The sequence below is a fragment of the Gymnoscopelus braueri genome (assembly GCF_963280865.1).
Source record: "Gymnoscopelus braueri genome assembly, chromosome: 3".
Taxonomy (NCBI): Eukaryota; Metazoa; Chordata; class Actinopteri; order Myctophiformes; family Myctophidae; genus Gymnoscopelus; species Gymnoscopelus braueri.
Window position 1 is genome coordinate 24,889,258 of NC_137612.1, and position 27,013 is coordinate 24,916,270.

General features: G+C 43.0%; 2 protein-coding genes across 3 annotated transcripts in view; one reads left to right on the forward strand and one right to left on the reverse strand.

Annotated features, from left to right (window-relative positions):
• Positions 1 to 27,013, forward strand: part of ephb2b (eph receptor B2b) — a 171,046-nt gene that overhangs the window by 69,160 nt on the left and 74,873 nt on the right. For both annotated transcript variants that reach the window (XM_080424114.1, XM_080424115.1), the window contains exon 3: positions 7,169 to 7,853. In XM_080424114.1, the coding sequence (XP_080280240.1) occupies positions 7,169 to 7,853 (685 nt within the window). The remainder of the gene's footprint in view (positions 1 to 7,168; positions 7,854 to 27,013) is intronic.
• The window catches only part of dhrs3b (dehydrogenase/reductase (SDR family) member 3b), a 280,407-nt gene that overhangs the window by 23,710 nt on the left and 229,684 nt on the right, over positions 1 to 27,013 (reverse strand). The gene's annotated exons all lie outside the window — the stretch shown is intronic.

Consider the following 27,013-nt stretch of genomic DNA (forward strand, 5'->3'; position numbering starts at 1 on the left):
ACATCTACATTATTGTTTTTAGTGAGGCCTAAAACATTGAAAACCAATGTAATATGTAGGCTATCAGTCCAGAGTTTATCCCCGGGCAGGCATACTTTGTTGTAGGCAGACTGGTGTGAACAAAGAGGAAGTTTCATACGCCTTAGCCTATCTATCCACATAGGACGCCAGGAACAATCAAGTAGGTCAAGGTTTCTGAGGACTTGGATGCTCAGAAATATATTTGTCATACCATCTACCACTTAAACAAGAATTATGTTGTTATATAGTGCTGCACTATGTTTAAAAGAACAAACAAGCAGATGAGAAAAAGCTAAATTGAGAAGAAAAAAAAAAGAATGAGATCAAAAGAAAGAAACCAAAACATGATTTTCAAGGCTAACCGGTGTGCCTTCTGAAACCGTAAAAGAGAGCAAAAATAGATTTTTCCAAAAGTGATTGAGGATTAACACTTTACAGTGTAGCAAGCAGTACTACGGTGGTTATATTTATATTGCCTTACTGGCAAGAGTGGGGTCAAGTGGTCAGTGTTCTGTATGTGGGGTTAAGTGGTCAGTGTTCTGTATGTGGGGTTTAAGTGGTCAGTGTGTTCTCATCTTAAGTGGAGCTGAGGGATGTGTGAACATTAGAGCTGCAGACCTTCCTGACCCGCTCACAGTTCCGGTTGAAGTACTGTCAACAGCAATGATTTAGAAATAGATTCATGGTCGTGGGGGAAAACACAAACACGCTGCGGAAGGATAACTGAGGTCTTCTGCATAGGAGGGGGAACATAATGAGGCGGTGTGCGGGTTAAGGTTATCATTATGCATCTGTCATATTCCACTTTACCAGGACATAACCCGAGTCACATCAGGACGCACAACACAGTTGCAGGAATGCAAGATGTTTATGCTGCAGAAAGTTTTAGGGAAAGAAATTAACTGCTCATGATTTATCATTGATATATTGAATTCAAGGTTGAGGTTGCTTATGTATAATTGTTGAACTATGTCTGGCTGACCAAGATGGCGTACTTCTCCTTGTATTGCGTACTACAGTTTTTCTTTGCTGGTAATTTGTTGAAACAAATGTATGTCTCTCAGACCCTTTGCAGATGGAAGTGCCCACTAATTTACAATGGTTCTGGATTAAACTACTCCGTAAAACTATATTTTACCATTCAGCAACCTCTATATTACAGGGGTGGAAAAAGCCTCGGTGCGGTTGTATTTTAATGCGAACACAAACTAAAATCCTGCACTGGCATCGGCCATTGTCATGTCTTTGATACAGTCCCAGGCAAAGTAACGCAAAACCAATCCACATGTAGATTGGCAGGAATAGGGGTTAAATAGGCAATAGGAAGCTTGTTTGTCTAGGTTCACATGTTACGCATTACGAGTGGACAATGATAATTGAAGTTGACTGCAGCAGACAGTTCTACTTATATCTCTGTGTGTGTGTGACTCTGCCCTCCGTGAGGCTGAGAGTCTCTGTTAGTAACCCAATGTGGAGTGGGTGTCATTTGTCCCGCTGTCCCTTCCAGGGCAGGCAGTCTAGCTCTGACAGATTTCCCACAACTGCAAATAGGACAATGGTGCCCCGGGTGTTTTCCACGGCATTCTCTGCCTGCTTTTGTGTGAATTATTTATTTACATTTGTCAGTGACTGAATGGTACTAATGCGATGTGGCTCTCCTTTGCCGAAGTCTCCTTTGCCTATGTTGATTTAAAGTCTGTAAAGACGTGAGAAATACACAGTTCATGATGTGTCAAATCACAAAGGCCTTTTAATCTTCGAGCAGAATAGTCCCCGTCCAACAACTCATTTCTTGTCTGTCATTGTGTCCTTGTGTAGTACACTGACCTACTATTGTAGCTGTTCCCTTGTATATAAAGTCTGTCTCAAAACGGTGAAGACTTTTACTCTTTGAGTGGCGGCTTAGAGTGCAGTAGCCCCGGGAGTGAACTAAACAGGAACAAAGAGGACTCCAACCACTTAATGTTACACAGAGGTCTTGTACGAGGTCCAAGACTTATTTTCTCCTTTCGATTGGCAAAAGAAGCACAAGGCATGCCTTTTGGGGATTGTTTCAGCTGTAGCAGTTGCTCGTAGTCTATAATTCAGGCCTGACAGCGCGTTCCGCTCTGCGTTTCAGATGAAGCAGAGACCCACTGTCAGGGAGACTTACTGTATAGATTGCGGGTCAGCTGAACTTTTCTCCCCCTCCTGGAGTGGCAGAGGAGTTATTGATCCTGAACCCTATTCCAAGGGAGCTTCGCTGAACTGTAGCACCTAATATCACTCTAGAGGAAGAGGAGTAGCTGACATATGGTAGTCTGCAACACACCCTAACCACCACGATCCATACTGGTTTTAGACAAGGTCTCTCTGTACAGGGGGAACATTTAGTGAGATGAAGCTGCTGTTTTAGCACACCTTTCAATTTCTTAAGTTTTTTTTTTTTTTTTTCCCACAACTGAGATAGAGTGCTTTAGTTAATGAAATAATAGTGATTGAAAGTTATTAAGTAATTTTAATAAAATACAAAAAAATAAACAGGCAAACACAGGAACAACAGGAAATGAAATATAATAATAATAATAAATGGTTAAATTCCATTGAACTTTCAATGACACAGTAACACAGAGAGACACCAAATTCTGCAGATTATTATGTCTAGATAATGGCAGCATTACTGGGCAATTTAATAATCTGCAGAGTATGATTACTTTGATAGGTAAACCAATGGGTGATAGAGTACCGCAGTGCAGGCTTCAAAAACTACCCCTTGTAGCACTCACTTTCAGTTGATTTTGGGCTACATTATCGGCTGCATAATTAATTACCGTAATGTTTTTTTTAAACTTTTTTTTTAATTATTTTTTTTTACTTCTTTTACCAATGATCCTGTAGAATTCTAAACATGACAGCCCATGAATTTATTCCACTAAATGACTATGACTATGACTCAGCTTTTCAAAAACGTTACAGGCCCTGCGAGAAAGTCTGGTCGGGTGTTGATGATTGCAGTCACTCACCCTTTGATGGTGGGTTCTTATTGGTGAGGGAAGTGTGTGTTTGTGTGTGTGGTGTGCCTCAGAGCTAGCAAACACATGCAAGTGCGCCATTAAAGAGGCCCGTTGCTTTTTCCTTAACTTGAAGTACTATTATGTCTAAAAAGATTTGATGTTTTGGGCAAAACATTTGAGAAATGCGATTTATCTCCTTATGTATTCATTTAAGTAGGCCTTTGGCTATTCAACGTCCAAGTGCCATAGAAGGAAAATGCCTTTGATCTCTGGGTTCTTGTTACAAGTCCATAGTGTTTATTCCACACATTTTCTTATTTTTAGTTTGGCCATGTGAAGGAGCTCTCTTCAGCTCGCCCCGAGGCTGTTGACTGCCCCACTCTGACAGAGGCTCGGATAAACAACATTTTACCCTTAATGTGGTGAAACCAATCTCAGCTGAGAAATGGCTACTTTATTATTTTTCAGAGGAGCTCATCTCAGCTCACCTCACCAACCCTTACTAATCCCTCTTTACTCCACCACCCTTACCTCCACTCTCTCCACTTAAACCACATGACCACTCTTAAGCACTATTCTGGGTGAGGAGCTGGAGGTTAGGAGGTGTGAGTGTGTGTGTGTGTGTGTGTGTGTGTGCGCGCGCGCGTGCGAGTACTGTGAAAATGAAGACGTTTCGTCTAATTTCACACCCAGAGCTTGATCGCTAGGTTCTTATTATATCCCATTTGCTTCCCTCCACTGCCTTTGATGAAAGCACGGCAAAAAAAAAGCTGTGACAGGACAAAAGGGGCCCCTCCATCAAAACACATTTTGTTTGGGGTCTTTTTTTAGCCTGGCTTTAGTCCGGCCCCTACACTGCCAGCACTTTCCCCTCAGTTTGCCCTGGTTTCCATCTCTCATTAGCAGCAACCCCTTCTCTCTCCACATAAATTTTTATTCAAGTCTGTTGGTGCGACTGCTTGTAGCTCGGCGCATGGGGATGCTACACCCCCTGTCCTTGGTTCGCATGGAGCGACACTCGTTAAAGAGATGGTGGCAAGGTCAATGGCTACTCATGACCCAGGATGTCGGGGTACACTTAGGTAGCAGGGTTTGCAGGGCTAGTGATTTAAAAAGAGCTAGAAATAAAGAAAACAGCGGGGGGGGGGGGGGGGGGAAGGAAAAAAACCCAAAGAGAAAGTCTCCTGTCATGCCATCACTCAACAAGTCTACAAATGTGCATATGTTTAAAAAAAAAGAATTGGATGTAAAGTAGGTTTAGATCCCATTGGCAGTGAGGTTGATTATGTGACATACACTTTCAGATAGTGTTTGAAATAACAGAGGTACAGATCTGTCCCCCCTTGTATGTTGTGCTTTAGTACTGCTCCATGTTTACTCCATCCCCAAGAGACATCGTTTTGCTCTCTACTGCACCATCAGAAGTCACATGGAATGGTTCATGGTGATATGTTAGTTTTTTTTTATCTTCTGTAGTACAACATTCCACAGAGAATTGTCTACAGTTGTAATGTAGGATGCAGGATGAATGCATGGAAGGGGGGCGTGTCTGTGCACAATGGCTGATGACAGAATGCCACACCACAGTGCAATGCAATGGCATGAGCTTAACGGTATTGCATGTGCCCCAGAATGCTTTATACCACCAACAGCACTACATATCCTTTATTCAACAGTATATCAACAAGAGCATTCTAGTTATTATGCATAATCATTGAAAAGCGCTTCTGTTCAAGCTTAATTTTAGCTTGTTTACAGTTTGCCAGTGACTGAGATCCAGATAAACAAGTTCCTTATTATGTTTGTCAAACTGCTGTCTCTCAGTGTCCTTTGAAAATATTTGTGTGGCTTTGGCTGTGCATTACTGTTTTGTCTGTTTTGCATGGTGGAATTGGACTGGCTGGAGACTGGGTTGCAAGAAGAATTGTGGAGAAAAAAAAGAAAGGAACAAGAAAATACCTTAACATTTCACATAGCAGTGATTAATTGAGACATGGGAATTAAAAACAAATGCCGTTCTAATTAGTCAGAGTGTTTGATAGAATGCCACTGCAACAGGAAAGGGTGACTTTCTTCTCCCGACCTGTCAAAACGCTGTCAAAATCCTCACTAAGCACACACTAATTTAGGAAATTATGTCAGCTGTGAAGTGAAGAGTGAAAGGAAGGATAGATGAGAGAAAGAGGGGGGTTGAGAGCAGTGCAGTGAGCGGGCTGGTGCAAAGTGTCTCTGGGGGTTAACCACTTAAGCCCTATATACTTAGTTATAGGACAAATAGCGAAAATAGCTGATCTACAAGCTCACACCGCTTCGCGTAGATTAGCTATTTCTTATATTTCTGGAGGGGGGGTGAAAAAGTTTGAAATTCTTTGAACATTTTAACAAAATAGGGACGACAGGTTAAGAAAAGGAGTTTCCTCTGCTCTGCTCATATGCTGGGGTCATGACTCAAGGTCATGACTCACTTGGCAGTTAGAATGCATGTTTTTTTTTTTTTTTTTTAAGCCGAGGGCCTTCGGTTTTGATCCGTAGCCAAGCGGATTGGAAAACCGCAGAGGTTGCATCTGGAGCCTGTAAGAGCGAGTGTACAAATTTGTGTGCATTATGGGGATTTTGGAGTAAACTATACCCAGAAGAAATCTCCAAAGGGAAATTTGTCCTTTAATTTTTCTTGATTTGATTACCTGCATAATACGATTCTGCCGAATTGATTGGAGTGTGACTTAGATTATGGTAAAATCATGTCAAGTATTTTACAGTGCTGCGATATAAGCCAGTCCCCGTATAGCAGTGAATGTAGCGTTCACTATTCACTAATGTCAATAACCAATTACAGTATGTGCTATGAATGTATCCTATAAAACGACGAAAAAGTAGGACACGCCGTCTCATAAACCGGAGCCTTTATTCTCTGGAGGAGTGATTTAAAGTCACTTCTCCCATTTCTGTAAAAGCATTACAGTATGTAAATAGCTTCCTTCTGTTTCAACCGGAGGACAGGGACTTGCACTTCAAAGCAGGGTGGGGGTCAATTGGTTTTCAACTCAACCAGTTCAGGAAGTGGGGATTATTTGGAATCTAAAAAAATTTAATACATTTTTTCTGCCTTTTGTTATATTCGTGTCCATATCTGAATAGAATAATTGAGAAAGAATGCTGTATTATTAACCAGCAAAGAAAGGTTTCACTTGGATTTCAATATGAATGGAATTCAAAGTCAAACTGCCCTCCAACCATGCAGGGCATGAAGAGCAGGGACTAACACCTGTTCTTTATATTGTATGAGTTATTCGACTTGACTGTAAAGGCTTCTAACAGTAGCAAGGTTGGTGCTGCAAGCCAAATCGGGTCTCCAGCTGCTGCTTACAGTCCAAACACCAGCTTGTACCATTTGTGTGGTCCTACCTGTCAGCCATGTCAGAGACCACATTATGCCCTCCCTTCTATAATCCTGACTTGGGGTCAATTTGGGGTAGATGAATTCAAAATTAATTGAAAAAACACTTAATTCACAAATGATAGGACTTGAATTCTCAACCATGCATTTGCATTAGTGAAGTAGTGGATTATAATCGCGAAAGACTACAAGTGCACAGTACCATACCTCACAGTTGATTGAATAGGAGGTGATTGAATGGCTTCAGGTACCCATTTTCTGATAACCAAATGATCAAAAACTGTGATGCAAGAAACAAATCTAATATTATAATATATTTTCAGTGACGCTGAAAGCCGTAATTCATATTTTGGTGCAATCTTATCCTTAATTGTTTTCATAATTTAGTTTGAAGTGATTGCATTATGAGTGTGATGAAAACTAAGTAAGAAGTCAAAATAATTTTCATTTAATCAATGACATGCCATGTATTAGTATAAACAGCATGTGAGTAAGCTAAGCACCTTTTTGTTTTGCTTTTTACTTAATTTATCTTTATTTATCTTTATTTGGTTCTTAAGTCTTACCTGTACCACTCCTGTGTTTCATTCTTACTGCTGTTCCTGCTTTGACACTTGAATTTATCCCAGAGGATCTATAAGGGTTTATTTTATTTATTTAAGTGCAACACAGAGTAGAGAGATGTTTTCTATTGCTATCTGAAAAATGTTGTGTTGACTGATTGACTTTTTAACTGTCTGTGTCCTCATGCCAACAGTGGGAGGAGGTGAGCGGTTACGATGAAAACATGAACACCATCCGCACCTATCAGGTGTGCAACGTGTTCGACAACAACCAGAACAACTGGGTACGCACCAAGTACATCCGCCGGCGCGGCGCGCAGCGCATCCACGTGGAGATGAAGTTCTCAGTGAGGGACTGCAGCAGCATCCCCAACGTCCCCGGCTCCTGTAAGGAGACATTCAACCTGTACTACTACGAGTCCGACTCGGACACAGCCACCAGGACGTCGCCACCCTGGATGGAAAACCCGTGGACCAAGGTGGACACCATCGCGGCCGACGAGAGCTTCTCCCAGGTGGACCTGGGCGGCCGGGTGATGAAGATCAACACGGAGGTGCGGAGCTTCGGCCCCGTGTCCCGCAACGGTTTCTACCTGGCCTTCCAGGACTACGGTGGCTGCATGTCGCTCATCGCCGTGCGGGTCTTCTACCGCAAGTGCCCCCGCATCATCACCAACGGGGCGCTTTTCCAGGAGACGCTGTCCGGCGCCGAGAGCACCTCCTTGGTGGCGGCCAGGGGCGTGTGCATCCCCAACGCGGAGGAGGTGGACGTGCCCATAAAGCTGTACTGCAACGGGGACGGAGAATGGATGGTGCCCATCGGGCGCTGCATGTGCAAGGCCGGGAACGAGCCTGTGGAAAATGGGACTGTTTGTAGAGGTAAGAAGGCTCAATGCTTTTATTATTATTACCACCGTGTTTTCATCAACTCTGCTAAGCCCAATGAGCCAACCAGCTCTGTCCTCATAACAGAGTAAATCCAGACACTAAAACATACATTCCATATGGCGCATATGCCGTGCCTGTCAGTGTACCCATGTAAGCTCTTGCCCACATCCACTTATTCCCAATGATCTGACAATATAAGTTCATGAAATATGGCTGTGTGTTGAACAAGTCGATGGCATGCACTCACACATTCGACTTGCCATCGCCGCATTTTCCACATGAATTATTGTCGTTCCAATAGACGCTGAACATCCCTTCATGAGACAGTTCTGACTCGGGGGGGTGGGGGGTGTGGGCTGGAGATATATTGCCCCTCTTTTGAAGTGTGTGACAGTCAAACGTGTCTGGTTCATTTCTTCTGAGCCGCCATAAAAAGGCAGGGGAGTGCCTGATCACAGGTGTTTGGACTCCAATCACAGAGGTCTGTCATAACTCAGCCAAGTTCTCCCCCTTCCCAAAGATATTTATGGCTTTCCATACTTTACCACCATGTAGAACGAATTCTTGAACTTCCATGTATTCTGCAAAGAATAGAAGCAATTTCTCTCGATGGGAAGACTTCCATTAAAGTCAGGACAGGGTATAATGCTTGTACATACTATAATATGTAACATAAGGATGTATGTGAATATGCTCCATTTAATAATTCCTTAATTCATCCTGTGCAGGCGGAAAGCACCATAAAGATTGATTTTAGCTCCTCCCGGCAGAGAAGCCTCTTTACTTGCCTCCATTAACTGCTGTAGTGCCTATGGGAGGTTTGTGTGTACGTCCACTGTAGTGCACATTTTCAACATTTCTTAGGAATTTCTAGGTACTGTACACACATTCTCTGGTCTATAAGGACAAAAACAATATATTAATATATATTATATATTTGTCTTTTCCTACATTTTTTTTTTTTTTTTGTGATTCCCATGCGGGCAAAAAAAAAAAAGAGAAGAGAGGAATAAAAATCTATTCTCTATTTCGCAAACATCAGTTTGTGTTGGCTGGCTGTTTATCCGCGCCGTGCCCTGTCTGGTGGAGACCCCGATCAGCGGGAAGGCAAAGTGAAAACAGACAGACAGGGCTCACACTGCTCCAGCCGGCCCAACAAACCACCCACCTGTGATTCAGATCACCAGTTGTTCTTGCTGCTCCCTCTCTCTAGTATCGTAATTACCCCCCCCGTTCTTTTCAAGTGTCCGGATTCGCAAACACACTGCTGGGACCCGCTCGATTACTGCTAATGAGGACATCTCACATGGTTGTCTTCTTCCTCCTCAAGGAGTACAGGCCAATAAAATGGCGTCGTGGTGAAAGTTAGCTATGCTCCGCCGTGGCAAGCTGCTTCTAATTCCACACCCCCACATAATTACACAAATCTGGTTTGTTTTTCTGACCTACATGTAATTCGCTGCGTGTGTGGTGGATTGGAACATCTCACGGGGGGTGTTCCTCCGCCACTGTGTGTGTGTGTGTGTGTGTGTGTGTGTGTGTGTGTGTGTGTGTGTGTGTGTGTGTGTGTGTGTGTGTGTGTGTGTGTGTGTGTGTGTGTGTGTGTGTGTGTGTGTGTGTGTGTGTGTGTGTGTGTTAAATGGGATTATACAATTAAGAGATGCATCCAGTTCAGCTGGGAAGGCGTGTGTATGTACTGCGCACCCGAGCCGTCTCCTCTCAGCATCAGGTGTCAGTTATTCACCTTGTCTCATGTGCACAGTAAAATCTCCAGTGTTAATTTATCCTTTGAAACCCGGAAAAGGATACATTTTCGACAAAATCCGCAATGTTTACATTTACATTTTTAGATTTAGTTAATAAAAAGAAAAACACTGAGAATTTTACTGTGGAGATGAGGTGTAGCATTCCCCCATACAGCCCCATCCATCCACCCGATTCTGGTTATGGTTTATTTACCGTGGTTCGCTAATCAAGGTCTTCCCGAAGAAAGTTTCGATTGATACAGCCTCTGCTCCTGTGTAGTGAGAGCGTTGCGCTGCGCTGCTGTATAACAGGCGAGAACTTATAACTGCATACTTGACTCAGACTGAAGCAGATTAACGCACCCACGCACGCACACACACACACACACAAACACAGACACAAAACTGAGACACAAACACAAACACACACATACACACATCATTGCCCGCACGCAAGCACGTACATTTACACTTACACAGTACACAGAAATCTACACACACACACACACACACACACACACACACACACACACACACACACACACACACACACACACACACACACACACACACACACACACACACACACACACACATTTCCACACTCATGCACACAAACTTGCGTACACACACATGAGCGCAAAGGGTTGATTTTGACAGTTCTTCTCTGTGTCGGCGTGTCTTCTGTGATCACATCTACACACATTGAGTGAGCCATTAAAGCTTTATGAGACAGATGCATTATCTGTGAGAGTAGAGTTGTGGCATGCAGCAAACCGCTATGCAGGGGGAGATGGATTTTATGGCTCCATACAATAGTTATGAGACTCGCCACAAACAAGGTGGAGTATGTGTGCATATGCTACCAGAAACGGCAAATAAAACCATTAAACCTGAAAAAGGTTATTACTCAGTGGTTGGCCCCCATTGTTCAGAAGCTAATCTTTTTTTTTTGTACAGAGGGCTGTCACCAATTGCTTTCTGCTCCATTCATCTTCTTCTAAAGTTGAAAGTTGATAGCACTGCGTGAGACTGTGGTCAGTCGATGCCTTTCAGCTGCCAGTGGTTTTGGGTAATGAATTGATTTATGAAAGATGCGCCTTGGCCTTCTCGCCAAATGTTTTGGAGGTAATGAATTGATTTGCGCGAGATGCCCTCGGAGGGGTTGTTAGATATCCTCTTTCATAGCTGGATCGTGGGGCCGTGGAGACGATGTGGAAGCCGGCCCGAGATGAAAGCGGTCCCGTTTGTACTGTAATTTTAATAACGCAACCCACACATTGTTCAGAGAAAACGTGCAATTACGCATGTAACAATTAAATTCTTGGCAGGGGTCCTGATAAAATTACATGAAATCTATCAAAAATATTGACAAGAGAAGGCGGGTGTTTAAAGCTCAAATTGGCATTTTTCTGCCACCCCTCCACCCCTGATCCCCGTGATCGTGTTGCGAGCGAGATTCAGTTTCTTGCCTGAGAAGTGCTGGGAGCGAACAAACCACACCGGGGGTCTTTCAGCGCGCGAGGGCCCTGAAAAGACAGATCCGGTTTCTCCCTCAGAGCCTTGAGGAGATGGTGCGCCACAGAGACACATGGGGTCCTGTTTGTCCTCGCCGTTCATTCCTCCAAAATGAAAAGCACTCTCTCCGAGCCAGGCACAATGAGAGCCATGTTCACGGGTGGAAATGCAAACTCCCTGTTAACAATGCCCATGTGTGTTTTGTCACTGTAATCTGATCACCTAAACCCCAATGCCATTGTGGGTAGAAGGGGGGTCTCGAGTGTGGGAGTGTGGCTCGTATTATTAGAGTGACGGAGGTTGAGATGTGGGCAAACGGTCATGAAGATATGGTCCATCACATCACGATAAACTACTACTGAATTAACTCCTTCCTTTTCACAGTTAATAGTCAGAATCTGTAATCCTAGTCTTATCATCAAGAAGATATACTGATAGGGGCCCACACACTGCCCAATCAAACACTAACAAACTACAGTTGACCATAGTCTCACAGCGGCCATTTTGCTCCTATGGCATGCTTGCATTTAGAAAGAACATTCAACATACATCAATAAACACCACTGTACTATTCCTCTATCAAAACTACTATTGCTCGTCAAGTTATTAATAAACTTCATGAGCCATATTGGTCACATCTCACTTAACGATAGGTTTGGTATTTGAAGACTGTAAAGCTCAACTGATGTTATTGCTGCACACATCTGGCCTCAAATGATGTAAGATTACTACGTTGTAAATTACTGAGTGTTCATTTAATCACTTAAGCACTTGAATTATTTATTTATTTTTTATATTGTGTGTGCAGATTTTTTCTGTTATCATTGAACCAATAAATCATACTAGCACCTTTTTGTTTAAAATGTTTTATACTTGTATCATAAATTTAAACAATGTGTACACAGGATAAATGTAGCTACTCAGCTTATTAAAGGTAGGGTAAGTGATATTTTTGGGTTAAAATGAAACGTTTTTTCTTTGTTAAAAGCTTAAAGCACTATATTCTGATGGCAATCATTGTTCATGGTTCTCAAACCTTTTCATGCCACGACCCCATTTTATGGTGGAATTTCTTTGTCGACCCCACACTTTATTTATAGTGCAATTTCAAAGTGGAAATAAAGAATATCTTGAAATAAAAGCATACATTTTTGGACTGGAATATTTATTAGAAAATGAAATTAATGCCGTGATTCCTGCAGATTTGTAAGCCTAACTTATAATAATGTAACGCAGCCCCAAAACACTGCAGCGACTCACCCGAGTTTCTTAAAACGGAGCTTAAACGCAGTTTGTTGACTAAAATGCTGATTGGCTTATTTCCTTTGCTCGCACACACAACAGATAAAATGTACACAGGACCCCTCCAGTGCCAATTTATCTGTGTTAATCTAACTCTGAGAGGGTACAAATGGACTTTTACAGGGCCATTTGGTTCCATGCATATTACCCACTTGGAGTAATAAAAACACCCAACACAGCTCAAAAAGAAACAAAAAACATTTGCCAATGCGCAACCCCAGCGGCACCTCCCCGCGACCCCACTTCGGGTTGCGACCCATAGTTTGCGAACCGTTGCTCTACAGTAATCAGTAATCAGTATATCAGAAAATAGAGCTATTTAACACTTATTTTAACAAAGGAAAATCACTTACCCTACATTTTAATATACTGTTGGATTAATCATATTGACATATTGATTAATATATCAGCCTCTTCAGAACTACTAAGATTAATTTGCAATCAATGTTGCTCACCTTTGGCTTATTAGTCAGTGAGTTGGAGATAGTAAGTTACTACTGAGAGACAATTACATTTGACATGTACTCTGTAATTATGAACTAGATACAGTAGTTCATAATTACATGCCATATTAAAAAATAATAACATGGCATAAGGAGGCAAGCACTGGCAGCAATAGGTTTCTAATTTACACAATCTGGTTTTTATTAAATAAAGGGAAAACATTTTTTTTCCAGGCATTCATATGACTTGAAGAATTAACATTTGGCAATATTGTCAAGATGCTAGTCAAATGAAGGCAACAGCTTAGTCTCTGCCTTTGGCTGCTTGACTGCCGAGTTTCTTTCCTTGAAACTGTGAACAAGCATGCTGTGGTTCATGACAGTGCTCTGCATGGGTATGCGGATATGTTATAACAACTCATGTGTCCCGTAGCGGTTAAGTTAAAGAATATAAACAAGGGGGAAAGAGCCTGTCCAGAAACAGTGCTATACTTGACACCGGCACTTTCTTCATCGTTAGCAGGGAAACCGACCCAGTTGTTATGGTAACGAGGGACGCTATATCAGTTGTCTTTTTTTTTTGATAAGTCATAATATATTGGTCAAACATTCCACTACCCAGAAAATGGCATCTAAACATGTGTTGACATTTATTTTTTGCCAACAAGCACACAAACACTAATGGCTCATATGAGGAAGGTAGTGCAGTAAGTGCACGCACATCCGTGGCCCAGGTGCAAGACAAGCAAAAGAATCATAAAAGAGAATAGAGACTGCACACTGTGATGCCGAAACTCCACTGTAATTTTATTGCAATAAAAATACAGCGGAGCTTTTTCAGCATCACCAGTGTTGCAGACTCTCTTTTATGAAGAACCTAACATAACCTGAAACTTTCCAGAACCCACAATAAAATCTATGAATAATAAGAAAAAGAACAACAAGTACTCAAATTAATAAATAACCAACAGAAACAGAATAAACTGATAGGCTATACAACGCATAAAAAATTAAATAAAATGCATGACAAGTATATGATCTACAAGTTCAACATGTCGCAACACAGCGCGTTATGAGCTTGTAGATCTGCTATATTTTCTTTAAAAACATTTTATAAGTTTAAGTTCTGGGTTCCCAGAACACAGGGTTAATAGTAATTACTGAGCAGGGTCCAAATTAGGTTATGAGAACTTTATCTGGAACCAAGCCATAGCGTATGGAAACACATTCAGAACCCGTATCATACATTTCACGTCAAGGCATGGTTTTCATAGTTATTAGTATATTAGTAGTATTATTAGTATTAGTCAAAGAACCATAACAACAGACCAAACCAACAGAACTGTTTGTTTGTTGGACTTTGTTTGTGTGAGGCCCTAAAACAGCTTGCCTTAACTCCTCACTGAGGGGTAGCTTTTAGGAGCATGTAGGATTTTGGTTTTGCATTGCAACCATCTATCTAATGAACTACAGACTGTTGTGAAATTTGCACAATCGGCTGGGACCAATACAGCAACTACATGCAGACTTGGAAAAAGTGCTTAATGTCTCAAATCTACTACTGAATCATGCCCTCATCTCAGTTCCAATAACCTTTCAAATACATTCTCTCCTAATGTTGGTACATACAGTATGTCCCACTGTGTCTACCAAAAACCATAGTCACCTGCATCCCAAGTCTAGAAAATACCTACGTCTTTTCCTTGTGTCTTGAATAAATGTTGTTTAGAGAAGTAGCAAATCAGTTTCTCTAAAGTGAGCGATGTCCATCTCAGATGATGACACAGCAGACCCCTACCCCCCACCTTCATGAAAAAAACCTGCTGGTCATTCATGGCAATGAAAGAACAGTATTTACTTATGCCGCAGTCTAATTTGCCCTGCCTGCTATAGTTTCGGCATCCACCGCTACAACGATGCGCACGTAACATAACATTGCCAGCTGTGGGGGCAGAGTCATTAACATCATGCTCTTAAGCTTGGAAAGTCTTCCTTGGAGGATGCGCTTGTTTCCTGGCTTATAGCTCCTCAGAGATGCCTTTTAATCCTCACCCCTTGCTTCTTGAAGCAGGAATAAGAGACCTGGAAGGACTGTCAAAATGGCGGACTGAGTTGAACTTATAGTTCAAGTGAGGATATTGTACAATTGGGGAAATATCAGGCAATAGAGACTTTGGATCCAGCCCATGTAAAACTGTCAGCGTACTTTTTAGGATAACAGAGTTTGTCTGCCGATTGATAACCAACCAACAAAACCACAGCGTGGCTGTCCATCTTGGGTATTCGCAAGTACAGGTCCCATAGCCTGGCATACTAGCTACATGCAGACTTGCCAAAAATGCTAATAAACAGCATACATTTGGGGAAATTTACAAATCTGCTCTGTCAGTCCCTGCCTATGCCAATGCTCAATGCCCATGTGCAATTTCAGATTGATTGGCCAACCCGTTGAGAACAAAAATTGATGCAGACAGACAGACAGTTTTACCTCCTGCAGATCAGATTCATAATGAGTCAGCAGGCAACGGAAAACAGCATGACAGTCGAGGCTGGCGGACAGAGCCTTGTACCTGCTCTACATGCTGTCCTGCTGACATACAATGGAATTAGTGTGACACACAAGATGTTCTGACAGTGAAACCAATTAAGTGTCACCTGAGAAAGAGAGGAACTCGCAGGGAAAGTGAGGAACATGAAACTTCCTAACACCTACATCTTGTTGCCTCTGTTCTTTACCTGCTTTCACAATGATGTTACCTACAGTACATATGTTCTATGTAGAAATAGTGTTCAAATATATGACTATTATTCAATAATAAATTATAATAAAGACAAAGTCCTGCATGTGTTGTCCAGCACACACACAGCAGCTTCCACAACCATACACTGAAAATCACATGATGAAAAGCTACAACATTTCTGCTTTTAAGGTATATTTCCCTCTCTGTGAGGTCTGCTCTGCATCAGTGGTGGGTCGACCATAAGCTATACTTGCAAGCCAGGAACTTGTAATTGCCCACCCAATGCAAGCAGATTAGGGAAGAGAGCTCTGGGTAATTCTTCAACCAAATGTAATAGATAAAAAGAGTTAGTGGGGATTGAGCACAAGGGTGCTGGGCTTGTGGAAGACATGGAAAAGAGGAGGGAAGGATGGAGCAGAGGAGGGGAATTGGGATATGAGAGCCGGGAAATGAGTCCATCTCCCTCCACCCCCCGCCCCACCCCCACCAACCCAAAATCCACTGACAGAATCCCAATTATTTCCGCCTTGTCGTCGTCAGGAGAGGGTTTAAGCGGCAGCGCAGATACACGTCTGTGGCATTCCCTTTTATTTCCCTGGGTGCCTCCGTCTCTTAATGGCAACTCTAATTGACTAACGGCGCACGTGGGTGGGTGGGTGGGTTGGGGGGGGTATCAGCCACGCCGATGGCTGGATGGCTTCTCCCTGATGCCTGAACGAGACGCAGAGCAAGGCAAAACAAACACACCCCCTCAAGGTTTGTGCCGCATTGCATGTGCGAAAACAAAGACACGTGATGAAAGGATTTGTTTATGGGGTGGCAGTGAGACAGAAATAGAGAGAAAGGAAGGGAGAGAGAGAGAGAGAGAGAGATGGAGAGAGACAGACAGACAGAGAGAGAGGAGTGAGACATTGCTAAGAAATAAAACCTCTACAGATGGTCTGAACTCCACTGACATTCACTAGGTTTCATCTTTTAGTGAAAGCCAATAGCCATGCCTTCTCGTTTAGATTGATGGGCTGTACCGCTGCTGACAGATACCTTTTTAGCGAACATACGGAGCACACATTCACCGTCTGAGCAGATGTTCATTACCGCAACATTTGCCCCGCTAAATAGCATTATAAGCAACGTCACTTAATTTCCTTAATTGATCTTTTCATTTTGAACGAATAAAAGCCCTCCTCTCTCTCTCTCTCTCTCTCTCTCTCTCTCTCTCTCTCTCTCTCTCTCTCTCTCTTCCCCCCCTCCCTCTATGTGTGTGCGTGCGTGTGTGTGTTCAGTCCAGGGTGGTCTAAATGCTACACAAGGATGTAGTATCAGCAGGAGGGGTACATGGGACCTCTGGGATATGTCATTCTGTCCACACAGACCCAGGGGGACAGTCAGGCCTCTTTTATCCCCTCTCCCTCACAGTGATGGGATTTCAGCATGGCCAGGGGCTTTTTATATGCCTGCCTGTCTCTTTTTCTTTATCTGTGATAAATAGCAGGATGTACTTTCTACAAGCTCACAACACGTCGCATAGATCTGCTATTTTCGACGAAGTATAAATTAAGCTTTTCACCAGTTGAGACAGAGAGCTAAAGGCAGTACTTTTGGGGACTGAGGGAGAGAGAGAGACAAATTGTATATATGCACAGATTATGTGATACATGCACAATTTAGTTTAAGCAAGTATCGTATAACTATGCAAGCACAGCATGTACTCAAAGCTCTGTTAACGTCATCTGTTTACAGGCACACACACACACACACACACACACACACACACACACACACACACACACACACACACACACACACACACACACACACACACACACACACACACACACACACACACACACACATGCTTTCATACCCATTCTCACAGCACATCCATCACACATGAACGTGATAAGGCAAGCTGAGATGTTTGCGAATCGCCTCCAAGCTCAAAGATCACGGCCTGTCAAGTGTGTAAACCAGTTCCATATGTCCCTGTGCGTGTGTTGGGTTCTGCCCCCCTCCCATATGGCTCTGCCCTGTGCTGCGTCCAGTCCCCACTCTGTCGTCTCCGTATCTTACACAATCTCTGGAATCCTGCATTGGGACGGTAGCGGTACCACCGTCTCTGACGAAGCGGGACTTTCTTCTCTCCGCTCCCCATTGGCACATGTTTTTTTTTCTTTTTTTCCATCAGGGCCCAGTAGACGGGAGCGTCTGTTTCTTATTGGTGACACCTTCTCATCTCTAATCCTCTCGGCCCCAACGTTATACCACATAGTTCTATACCAGAGAGTTCACTTGGTCACAGACGGGCCTCTGGTGGTCTCGCGTGAGAGTGCTGGTAAGCAGTGACCCATAGACCTCACGGTTCACCATTACCGTCCCCTTAGATAGAACCCAACCTGGCACCGGGGGGTAAGGGGTGAGAGTCATGCGGGCCAATATCAGAAGCTCCGTGCCTCGTTGTCTCATCAGGGATATGGTTGGCGTCTTTTCCCCAAACACGGCCCCTCTCTCTGTCAGATGTCCTCGACTTCTGTCCCATCCCCACATGCTGTGGGCTAAGGGAGCATGGCAGTGCTGATGGATTGTGCGTCTGGCAAAAAAAATACCAGAGAAACAAGAGGGCCCACTGTTAAAGACAAGGAATCCCTCTAGAGTATCGGTGACCTTGTTTTTCGCCAATGTATCAGAACTCGGTCAATCGCTGTGGCTTGCGTTTAATGCAGTTGACCTACATTTGCGCTATTCTGAAAGTGAGAGCAGAGAGTGCAGGAGGAAAGCTAATCCATTCTTGACATGGGTGGGATGTGCCACGCGTACTGCTTGGCCGCGGCGTCCCGGAGATGAGTGCAGTTGTTCGCACACAGTTAACCCCTCGGCCGTGCTGCTGAGATGCTGAAGGGTAGTAGAATCCAGATTCTGTTACACGCAGAGTCGTCATTCAATCCTGCAGAGTATCATTGATGGGATACTGTTACTTAGTACATAAAGGTGCTTCTGTTGTGGCATGCATGTAACCTGTACAGGTGTCCCTTAATCTTACCTATGAGAGGGAGGCAACGACAACAGATGTGGTGTTACTATAGACCTGACATTGATGGATGTACAGTTTGACATCATTACCGTACCATACCAGAGTGACTTGTATAACCGGGACTAGTTCTGGGGTGATATACAGTACCATGGCTTCAAATTAATACTTCATGGTGCTGTAAAGCAGAGAATCGGTTTGTCCGCTCCTAAGGAGAGACCTCAGAGCCATAATGGATTCTAAAAGAAGTATCATCGCCTTGCGACAAAGATCTCCATCCTCTTTTAAATTTCAGTGGGTGTTTAAAGATTAAATGGTAGCATGACTGAAGGAAGGAGGGTTGGGATAGAAATAGAGGGTGGAAAAAGAGATAAGGAGAGATAGTGGGGACAGTGAGAGCTAGAAGGTGAGGTAAGGAGGGAGAGAAAAATAAAGATTTGAGCGAGGCACACTTTAACGGCTCCATTTCCGTCTTTTAGCTGTGATATCAAATCTGTACTGTATGCCTGAGTGACATTGAGACATAATACACTAAATAACTATAAGGATGAGAGCTGTTCTCTTTCTGAGAGAAAGTGAAAGTGTTTTAGCTTTACACTTTCTTTTTAGAATCCTTGGGGTCAAAAAAGTACTGTATGAAGTGCATGGTCCTCTGTCCAAAACTTTAGCTGTTTTTATTGTCATTATTAGTTAATTTTTGTATTTGTCTTTTACTCCTGCAAGTCGACTCCATGTTGCCGTACTCCAGTAGAGGTATTAGTATAGTCAGCAGATACAGTACATATGTTCAACATTCATTCATTGTACAATTTGTGCAATTCAGAGTCTGCTAGTATGTCTGTACTGTCGGGCCTTGCTGTCCTTGTACTACCATGTGTGTCAGCATGTACTGTGAATCTCTCAGTAGTTAAGTATGTCAATGTCAGCAAGAAGAATGCCTGCACTTTTATTGTACTTGGCAATTAAAGCTGGCCCAGCTCGTTCTCAGGGGAAAATACAAGAGGAGCGATCCATTCAGGTTGAATTCCAATGCCTGAGCTGTGAATCGGAAAAAACAACAAACAGAAACTATCGTAAGATTCAAGGGCGACATTTCCGCAAAGCCCTGTGAATCCCAATGAGGGGATCATGTCCACATAATCTCTTCATCGGTTCTGTGTGGTGTTTGACCAAAAAAAAGAAAAACCTAGACCAAATCAGAAAGTTTATATTGAGATTTATTTTTCTTAGGGAATTAATTCCGGAATGTTTAGAAATACTGTTAGCTAATGTAAACAAGTCGGTCCGGTACTGGAGAGTTTTCTGTCATCATCATCCTCCCAGGAGGTTTTCCGAATGGACGGGTGTTTGAGTTTGAAATTGAACACACACTCGTCTAAAACCACATCCACTGCTCTCACTATCTCCTGAGAAACTGTTACCCCTAAAAAATCACAGGTATAAATTGCAAAATTTGTAATTATATATTAAACAAGAGCGTTGTGCCAAACTGAGGTATCCATGTTAGATTTTTTTTACAATTACCCATACAAATGAATGGCTTTCTGGCATGAGGTTGTGTAACATAATGGGTGGCTATTAAACTTACTTATGAGTCACTTTGACATCGTAGATAGTCTTTAAAATAATTTTGGATTCTTCCAAAAATATAATGGAAATAAGGTCAGGTGTCGTCTTGCTCAAGGACACTTCAACATGCAGTCAGGAGGATCCGGGTATCAAACCAGGAAACGTTTGATTCCAAGACGGCCGCTCTACCTCGTGAACCACTGCTACCCCACACATGAATACAGGACGCTGGTCCTTGTGGGAGTGGATGAGGAACAAAGTCATGTTTATACTATTGGCCTGGTTTTAACTGTTGAACTCTTGTTGAAGGGGAATCTTGTTCACTTGCTGTGGGGGACAGCTCAGCTGTGTAAATGGGCTAGTTACAGAATTCTCTTGATGTTAAAACTTCCCTTTTTTTCCTTCTTAACATCCCCTTGGGCAGCTACTAAGCAAATAAATTACTCCATATAATGAGCTGTACTGCTATACCTTGCGGAAACCCAAAGCCATTGGCTGAAAAGCACCGCTCGACACATTACTTACCCCGATCTTTATAATTCTCATTAAAGAATTGGGTTCATCTAAAGGATACAGGGCTTATTTTTTAAACCAGTCTTTGGAAGATGAAAGACGGAGGACAATCCAGAAGGATAATCCTTATCTAGTCTGTTAGATCATCACCACCACCACCACTGTGTCTGTGGTTTACCAGTGAGAATAATGCTTAATTTACACTCCATCGTATGACAGTGTCCTGCCCTAAAAAATAGCCAATCTACAAGCTCACAACGCGGCGCACAGCTATGCGTTGTGAGCTTGTAGATTGGCTACTTCGTCGTACACCTTTGTACGACTAAGTACATGAGACTTAAGCTCTTGCTCTTTTATGCTGCTTCCTCCTCGTCTCTCCTTTCCTGCCTTCCTGCTCTCCTCATTGTGATTCCTGCGTTCCCACAGTTTGTGGTGCGAACCCTTTGGGAATCCTCTGTTTATACCGAGTTTATGAAGAGGAGGTGAGATTAAAAACAACAAGCTAATGAGAAGACTGTTCCCTTTTCGCCTGTGTAGAAAAATACAACCACTTCCTTTCACTGCACCTCACAGCATGAGTTATCAGTTATAACTGCAGTGCGAAGGTTATTGTAACAGGGCGGCAGTGGCTCAGGAGGTAGAGCGGCCGCTTGGGAACCAGTTCGATCTCGGGCTCACCCAGAGTTAGTGTCGAAGTGTCCTTGAGCAAGACACTGAACCCCTAATTGCTCCCGATGAGCAGGTTGGTGCCTTGCATGGTTTCCTCCGCCATCGGTGTGGGAATGGGTGAATGTAATGCACAATCATTGTAAAGCGCCTTGGATAAAGGCACTAAATGCGCCATTTACCATTTGTAATGTTTTAAGTCCCTATTTGAAATTGGCCTATATAGCTAATTAAAATCTATTTTTATTACACAATTTAGTATACCCCATGTGCCTTATAACTCCAGCTGAATAAGGACATTTTTGGATTAAGAACATTTTAAATAAACTAACAAATAAATACAACGAAAATAAGCACAGGCAGGATGCCACTGGGCCAATAATGATTAAGCTGGTTCATTTTAAGATAAGTTAATCCTATTGCAAGAGGGGATGTCCTACTCATGCACATACATACATACATACATACATACATACATACACACACACACACACACACACACACACACACACACACACACACACACACACACACACACACACACATACATACATACATACATACATACATACATACATACATACATACATACATACATACATACATTTAAAAAGACTTAACACTTTATTTTGAGAAACATGCCCATTGCAAAGTTTGAGAATTATATAAAGATAGTTTGTATCACAGAGAGAGAGGGAGAGGGGGAGAGAGAGAGAGAGACATCTCTGTCACTCTACATAGAATATCACGTACGCGGGTCAGACATTAAGCACTCTCCAGTGTTTACTACTAAGCCTGGCCTTGCAGTGTATGGATGCCTGGGAAATGCTGGCTTCGTGCTGGGACCAGCGCGCCATGGTTTATTGTGGTCATCTCAAGGCTGTGTGGCCTCCACTGAGATATTTGGATGGTGTAAGTGGGGGGGTGGCGGGGTGTATAGGGTGGGGGTGGGTTTCGGTGAGTTTTCGTCTCTCTCTGGCCCTGCCAACAGGCTCTGTATGGCACCATCTACACACACACACACACACACACACACACACACACACACACACACACACACACACACACACACACACACACACACACACACACACACACACACACACACACACACACACACACACACACACACACACACACACACACACAAGGGGCGACTGCTGCTTCCCTTCAACAAAACCGGCATCTCCCCCTTTCTCTGTGAAATAACGGGCTTAATACACGTCTGGAATACATTAGCCTCGGTTATTAATGAGGCTGTTTTGATTCGGCCCTCCCCTCTTAACCATCTTAAATTTTTCACCGCGCAAATGTTTGAAAATGACGTTGGTGTTGAGGGTTTTGCTGGAACCCAAGAGAAACAGTCTAGTCAGCTCTCAGAGAGAGAGAGAGGCTCAAGAGAGGGAGAGGAAGGAGGAAGGGAGGGGAAAGACTTGTGGAGGAGGTAGCCATGATATACTGTATGTGCGTCTACACACCACACTACATGATGTTACACTACCACTTTTACACTCTCAGATTTAAATCAACACCGGATTTGGCAGTGTATGTACTTGGCAGGAGTGGATTTTTCCTCCCCTCAAAGTGAGTATGATTCAGAGATTCAGGGTTATCGACGGTGTGATAACAATGACACCGTGGGATGAGACGAGTTTGTAATAACACATATCATCGATCGATTAATCTTACAGCGTGATAGGCTTTGTGAGAGATCCCCTTGAACTGGCTTACTTTTTGTGTCTGTGAGACTGGGGGAGCACTCAATGTGTGTGAAGCTGTAACTCAACAATAGCAGAAAAAGTCAAGTGGCTGAAGCTCACACACACACACACACACACACACACACACACACACACACACACACACACACACACACACACACACACACAGCTATTGTGCTCTTGTCCAGTCTGTAATGGAGGCCCTTGATGAATATGTTTGCCAAGCTGAAGACCAGACACATTACCATTATTGATCAAAGAGCCACAGTATCTATTTCCAAGGATGAGATACTGACGTTACTATGCAGTAAGAGAACAAGACATCCTGAGCATGCTTTTAACCTATCGCGCAATCTATTAAAGTATTGACACATACACATGTTGTATGGACAATTGATTCCAGTGTCTCGCTTGCCTCAGGCCTCATATCGTATGCCAACTCGGAGGGCACCGGAATGACTTTGGCACAGAATGGGATCTGTCATTCTTATGGCAGCATGGGATATCTTGCCCTCACCAGAGAAGACGTTTGGAAGTCATCTGCATCTATAATAAGCGGGCCTCTTGGCTCACATGTGGTGATGTCACTTGCTCCCTGCAGTGCGTGGCCCTTCCATAACTCCTCCTTGTGACCTTCTTACCAAATACAATTAATTACACGTGTTTCACGTATTGAATTTTTGGGTACAGGGCACCTTAACCACATGAGCCCTAGTGTCCTTATTCTTGGGCAAACATTCTGTGAAAATAGCCAATCTACTACTGTATGTGTCCCAACATGACCCGTTGTGAGGTTGTAGATCGGCTTTTTTCGGCAAAGAGAATGGTTATGGAGGGGAAAAGGTAGGGGGCCTAGTATAGACCCCTGGGGGACACCACTCAACAAAGTATATAGGGTGGTTAATGCCACCTCAGACCTTTATCCAAACAGACCTATTTTAACATCAGGCTATTCTGGTTTGTTTGTCTTGTGCTTTTAGGAGGACAAGAGGTCGAGCAAAATGTTAAGCCTGATTTGTAAGTTGTCGTATGATGGAGTCTCGCACCGAAAGCAGCTGATCTGCAAGCTCACAAAGCGTTGGGATGTGTCGGGTCTACTGCGTTGGCGTCTTATGTCTGTACACAGTTACATCCAGAGTGTTAATTTATTCTGTAAGAGAATAATAACTCTAAGTTAAGTTTAACACTCTGGATTCGGCTGGGTTGCTTCTAATTCCCCTAATGAATACATCATGATTTTTTTGGCAATGAAATCATGATGTTCATTTCAAAGTATGGCATTTAAAGTGTGGCATTTATTAAGCTTTTATCGCAGCGGTAAAAGGTCGTCATATACTCTCTAGGCAGCCGAGTGATGTTTTTAACTCAACACAGCACAAAGCTGTGAGATTACAAACACTGACGAAGCCTCCAAGCAGCATTATTGAGTGTGGATCGTTTACAGTGTTTTTGCTTTGCTGATATTAAAGTGTGGCAACAGAGAAAAGGACCAGCGAAACTTGGCACAAGATGGCTCACATTCCATCTACTGCATATCTGCCTCACGCCAAGCGGGCACACTTCCCGATGCAAGGAATGAATGATTGAGATCATAGTTTTGACACGCTTCGTTGTCTTATCTATGTGGTGTTGCAATAAGGATGGGCATCAACTGGAATTTCTATGCACTGCACTTATTGCTGCTCTCGTATCAAAACATACAGTCACACGTACACATCCTACAGGATCCTGTTTATCAGCTTAAGAATGGTCTCAACCTTGCCTCTCACCTACATTGGCTGGGATACCAACTGCTGTGTGTGTGTGTGTGTGTGTGTGTGTGTGTGTGTGTGTGTGTGTGTGTGTGTGTGTGTGTGTGTGTGTGTGTGTGTGTGTGTGTGTGTGTGTGTGTGTGTGTGTGTGTGTGTGTGTGTGTGTGTGTGTGTGTGTGTGTGTGCGTGCGTGTGTATGCATGTATAATACACACAAACGCATACACCTGCACAGCACAACATATACTCAATAATCTCTCTCTCTATCGGCGTGTCGTTAAACGTTGGTTTCTCAGTTATAGCGCACTTGCTTACCTGCCCTCTTTTCCTGTATGTTACTTTCAGGATTTGTACCTTTTTTGTGGAAAAGATTTATCCAGAAAGATGTCTTTCTACTGTGCAGCTATTGTCAAAGGGCTGAGTGATTCCTATCAGCCATACCATCACCTCTCTGTTCTCTCTTTGCTCATTCACCAGCTTTCCATGGCAGGCCCACAATCAAGCCTTTGTGGGTCTAGCTTGTCTGTCATCTCCCAGGTTCTGCTGATATGGGCCTCGTGCTCCGAACGTGGTCTCTCCATACACGCCACTAAGTGCTGCCTAATTGAGCTTGTCGGGCCAGAACCTGTTTGTGTGCTGATAAGATGGTATTTGACCTCTCAATAGGTCCCCGGGTGGTGCCCTCGAGGGTACATTCTTAAGAGGCTTCTTTGGAGAATCAGACCAGAATTCCCCACTAATGCATTTGTTCTGCATCCCACATTGGCAATGGATTTTGTTTCAAAATGTTACACAGTCTCTAAACGAATTAATTATTACCAGTTACTTATTGAATACTTTTAAACGCTTTAAAAAAGAGGAGAGCTTGATTTTCTTAGACATGGATTGCTGCTGATCAACCATGCCATAAAATATCTGACTTCTACAGTATAATAGCTGCATCTTACAACCAAAAAAGGGGAGCTGTTAAACTTTGTGTCTGTACTCAGTTGGTTATTGCAGATCAGTAGTAATCTAATTCAGTAATTTGGTCTGTTGACTGTGGAACGATATTTAGACACGCTAAGACTGTCTCAATATTTACTTCTATTCACTGGCAAGTTGCAACCACAGTGACAGTGTGTGGGAGTGGGAGACAGTTATGGGGTGTGTGTGTGTGTGTGGGGGGGGTGTTACTTGGATGCGGAGTTCTCAAATTCCCCTCATCGTGACAATTAGATTAGGCTTTGGCTATTCAAATTCCGACACACGGATGAAAGCTCGCTGATGCAATCTAAAGGAAAGATCCCATAAAAAAACACCACTGAGGACTGTAAATGGGATTTTCCTTTGTGTTTCCCTTCCTTCCTGTAGTGCTCATGCATCCACGGCCATCTCTGCTTGATGTAGCTGGCACAGCTCCACAAAGCAGTCGTCTGCTGGACGGATGCCCTTCACATTTCTCACAAACAGTCATGTGGTGTGTGCCGGGGCTCACTGTGAGGGTGCACACACAGCCCTCCTGTCTCTTCTCACAATCTGGTACCCCCCACCTGTGTGAAATAGTGTTTGGAAATGAATTCTTTACAGCATCTTTACCAGAGATGTTAAGGAATGATTATAATTCAACTCTGTCCGTGTCAGAAATGTTACGTGTTAAGGAGATATAGCCACAGTTTGAAGAACTTGTATGACATGATTGCTGATGTTATGGATTTTTTTTTAATGTACTGGCTAATCTCAGACCTCACAGAATAGTGGATGATGAATGTCAGGTAATGGAACAAGAAACCGACAGAAATTCATTGTCCTGTATTGATGACATAAGGCACTGTCTGATGATATCAAATGCCTGAATAAAGTCAGACAGAAAAAAGAAGAAACAATGGTACAACGATGGTACAGTATGCCATTTTCAATTTGTTTTCAGGGCAACCTTCTATGAGTTTGTTGACCTTAAATGTGCACACTTATAAGTCATTACTGTATGGAATTGTTTCCTTGAAGAGTGCAAAACATAGTGAAATTAATCTAAAATGGATATATACTGTATATATCATTTTGTAATGAGATACTTCAAATGACTTTCTCTACATCCAGTGCCCTTGTATTGTCTTATGCAGTACGGTATGTCTGACATACTGTACCGTATAGTCCAGACATGTTATTAAATAAACC